The 4,443-nt window shown below is 42.1% G+C and overlaps 1 protein-coding gene across 1 annotated transcript; it reads left to right on the forward strand.

Annotated features, from left to right (window-relative positions):
* On the forward strand, positions 7-1,817 carry LOC104766135 (protein TIME FOR COFFEE-like). Its single transcript, XM_010489959.2, has one exon. It carries the CDS (start codon positions 10-12, stop codon positions 1,516-1,518), a length of 1,509 nt encoding a protein of 502 aa, XP_010488261.1. The 5' UTR covers positions 7-9; the 3' UTR covers positions 1,519-1,817.

The raw sequence follows: 4,443 nt of genomic DNA on the forward strand, positions 1-4,443 counted from the left end.
ACCCTGAACATGTCTTCAATTGCTCAGAATCACCCTATGTTCCACAACATGCCAGAAGCAGCGAGGCAAGGTTATCAGATGATGGCAGTTGCTCAAGCAGCTCAACAGAAAATAAACTACAGTGCTTCTCTAGAAGATGGAAAATCTGGGTCTGTTGGTCCTGCTGCTAATACCACAGAGGAACAAAGGAAGACAAGAGGAACAACAGGGAAAATAAGTGGTGGGAATGGTGGGCAGTCGATTGCTTTCTCTAACAAACACGATTTAGCTGATGCATCTGTTTCTGCTGTCACGAGTGGTAGCATTGTAGATAGCTCATCCCGTTTGCTCAACCTTGGTTCTGCTCTGCCACAGAGTTCGGGTTCTATGACCACATCTCATCATCATCACCAGCAACAACTACAACTACAACAACAACAGCAACAGCAGCAGCATATGCAACGGAGTCAATCACAGCAACCTTATACCATGTATCTCCAGAAGCAGCAGCGCTATGCAACTTCAGTCGCTGCTTCTGCTGCTAGAACCAAAGGGCCCGTGGCAAGTAATGGGAGTGGTTTCCCTGATCACAATATCACCACGTCACCTGCGGGAACCACCAAGTTTGCAAATGCTAATTCAGGGTTCCCCCAGAACCTTGTCCAGTCGAGCAACAATCAGGTGCAGTCTTCTCAGTGGAAAAACAATTCACCCAGGACATCAAATACTTCCCAAGCTCAGTCTCCTTCGATTCTGTCACCATCATCATCAGTTGCTGCTGCATCGTCCCTTAGAAACGTCTCGCATAAACAGCAAAGCCGTCCCCAGCAATCGCAGATATCTTTTGCAGCAAATACAAAACCAATGGGTTCTGGTTCACCAATGCAGCAGGTGCAAGGAGGTACCAACCACCAGGCTCCGTCTCCACCAATGATAGTTGGGTCGCCTTCAACGTCTTCTGTCTCCAAAAACGCCAGTGGAAGCCCAAGAACAACTGCTTCCGCTTCTTCGGGGGCGAATAAAGCTGGACAAGCTTCATCTACTACTCATTCATCATCTCAGCAGTCTAAGAACTTGCAGTCTGCATCCGTAGCGTCATCTACTGGTGGAAGGAATAACGGTCCTTCTGTTCTCGGAAACCCCACCACGAGCTCTGGATCCAAGTTGCAACAACAGCAGCAGTTGCCAAAGCATGGGTTGCAGCAGCAAGCACAGCTTTTCTTCTCGAACCCTTATATGCAAGCCCAACATCAACATCAACAGCAACAGATCACTATATCTCCTTCTGGTGGGTATTACATTCAAAGACATCAGCAACAGTCAGGTTCAGCACCTGCTGGTGCAGCCACATGTCTTCCAGTCACAGGAGCCGTTACAGCAACTTCGGATCCAGCGAAAGCCATTGCGGCTGCAGCAGCTGCCAATAACATGAAAGGAGGTGGTATGGGGAAGACGCCTCCAGGGTTCCCGGATGTGCATGCGGTTCCCTCTGCTGTTCAGGTGAAACCCGTTGATCAAAAGCAACAAGCGGGTGAGTGAAAGACCCTTAAAACCCATTTGCGAACTTGAAAGACTCTGAATGGGGGTTGGGAAGTTCCGGTTATATAGCTTGCGCTGGCGAAAAGAAAGAAAAGGACTTTGGAGTCGGAGAAATGTAGACGGAACAGAACACCCACGAGGGATGACAATTTTTTGGAGTTGGTGGTGCTTTATAAAAGCATTTGTGTACAATTAGTGTTTATATTATTCTGACAGGAACCTGCGGTTTCATTTCCAAAAAAAAGAACAAAAAAAAGTCACGAAGTTCTAATTTAAGAAAAAATTTATTCATTCTTCTCGGGGAGGTTTGAGTTTTGTGTTTAGTGCTTTTAGGTAGTAACCAAAAAATAAAATGTGGTAGAAGCAAGCCAGCGAACAGTAAAAAAAAACTTAAACCTGTGTAGTGTGGGTTGTTTAATGTTTAGCATGAAACAGTATTTTATAAATTTGTTATATGATTCGTTCTAGTTGTATCAGATGCAGCAGTAAAAACAAATTTGTAGTGACAGAGTTGTTGATAATGGAGATATGGTTAAAGGCCCACGCGTGCAAACTTACAAGTTACAAGCTTTGCCAAATTAGCTCTCTTTTATTTCACTTTTAACCTTTTTTTTTTTCAACAACTTTAACCTTTTCTTTCTATTTCTGTTTTTGACCTTTTTCCTTTTTAACATTCACCACAAGTTCTTTTTTTCTATGTGCAAATCTTTTTTTTTTTTTTGTTCTCAAATCAAATTTTCATTAAATTCAAAATAACGTAATTACAAAATCGTTATACAGAATTACTGTAACACAATTATTACATATACAAACGTATGCATCATACACTAAGAAAAATACAGCAAAAAGGAGATTGACGATGCTTTCTGAAGAGTAGTCTTACTCGCTAACCGTTCATAAGATCGGTTATTGTCCAACTTCATATTTGATTTTTCTCTGTTACGATTTGCTTGCAGCATCTTGTGGCTGAACTTTCTTTTGCAAACCATAACTGTAAACCCAATGTGTCCAAACGTAATTCTGGAATATAGACATAATGGTACCAATGCTTCCGTACCAAAGTGATAACTCTCTAATTTACATGTTTTAAGCATCTTTTTGTCCATATTTTGCATTGTTTTTACTTTACCTTAACCTTAGCATTTTTAGGTCATTTACTGTAGGAATCCACATTTAGGCCATTTAGGGTGTTGCATTCTTGCATTTGCATATTTTGGATGAAAATAAGCGTTTAAGAGCCGAAAATGGGGGAAAACAAGGTCAAACCCGAGCATGTATCCGAAGGAGCTATGGAGCAGAAAGAACAGTCCGAACACCAACCCGATCGAAGAGGATCTAAGAACAGAAAGAACAACCCGAGGACCTACCTGAAGAGCAACCCGAGCTCATCCTCGTGCACCCCATCGAGCAGACCCTTGAGCAGGACTGGGAAGCTAGGGTGTCTAAGTTTGGTTGTTTATGTTTTATAAATTCCCTTCTAGATTGGTGTTCTTAATGCTATCAACAAACCGAGAGGGTGAGATTAGATCCGCGGTGTTTTACCATCGAGAGGTGTAGATGAAATGCTTGAATCAATCAATGCTAGAGATTTACTCACTTAGCCTAAGAGATTAGATGAGTAAGGGGTTTATCGACAATAATGAATCGGTTTGAATTGCCTGCTTGGTCATGTTTCTCCAATGAGAGTTGGGTAGGGGAGTGATTAAGGTTGATTATTTCTATCACGAGAGTGTTTTAACAAGATTTTAGAGATTCATTGTCTAGGGAATATTTGCTTGAGGCATGTAGGACATCCGTATTGGTCAGGAACACTTAGGAGTCGATTACCCCATCCTTAGGAGCTTTCATATTTAGATTGTTTACACTTTTATTCATAACTCGATCACTTACCCGAACAGGTACACGATCACCTGCTTCGAGTATAACTTCGAGCTGTTCTTGCTTTTCTTCTTTACTCGATCACCCCACCCGATGCTGTACTCGAATGCTTGCATCGAGTGCTTAGGTCGGGTGGCTCTTATTTATTTGCTTTCTTTTATTTAATTTAGGATTGTTAGATCAAACCCATTTATAGATTGGCTTGACTTGCTTGTTTCTGATTGCATCATATCTGCTAGCATAACAACCATTTGGATTGATAACCCTTTGTACTACAACTGCATAGGGAATTGATACCCTGGGTGAAAATCCTGTTATCAATTTGGCGCCGTTGCCATTTGGTTGAATTTAATTTGCTACGTTTAGGATTTCAGCACTTGCTAGATCAAGTTCTATTATACACTTTGGTTTGGTACTGACTTGTTAACTTTCGTGTTTGTTTGTTTTGCATTTCAGGTAAAACCCGAGCACCCACCCGACCCATCACTCGATCACCTGGATCGAGCTGACTTTCGCNTTGAATCAATCAATGCTAGAGATTTACTCACTTAGCCTAAGAGATTAGATGAGTAAGGGGTTTATCGACAATAATGAATCGGTTTGAATTGCCTGCTTGGTCATGTTTCTNTTACTCACTCGGTCAGCTGATTGTGCATGCAAACACGATCCAAGGGTAACCAGAACTTGAGTCCTTTCATCGACAACATCGACAGACCACGGTTACTGCGACAACAACAAGTTCAACAACCACAACTAGCAACAATTGAGGAGATAATGAACAATCAGAACGGTCCACCAGCTCCTCAAGCAAGGACCAACATAGGAGCAGGAGATGCTCCATCTACTCACACTCAAAGGAATGGAATTGTGCCACCTGCTGTCCAAAACAACAATTTTGAGATCAAGAGTAGTCTCATCCAGATGATACAGAGCAACAAGTTTCATGGATTGCCAATGGAGGACCCATTGGACCATCTGGATGAGTTTGATAGGCTCTGTAGCCTAACCAAGATTAATGGAGTTAGTGAAGATGGATTTAAACTCCGG

The sequence above is a fragment of the Camelina sativa genome, chromosome 19 (genome assembly GCF_000633955.1).
Source record: "Camelina sativa cultivar DH55 chromosome 19, Cs, whole genome shotgun sequence".
NCBI classification, from domain to species: domain Eukaryota; kingdom Viridiplantae; phylum Streptophyta; class Magnoliopsida; order Brassicales; family Brassicaceae; genus Camelina; species Camelina sativa.

What these genes read in the sequence shown, in the direction of transcription:
- LOC104766135 (XM_010489959.2), top strand. Translation starts at nt 10, where the DNA reads ATGTCTTCAATTGCTCAGAATCACCCTATGTTCCACAACATGCCAGAA.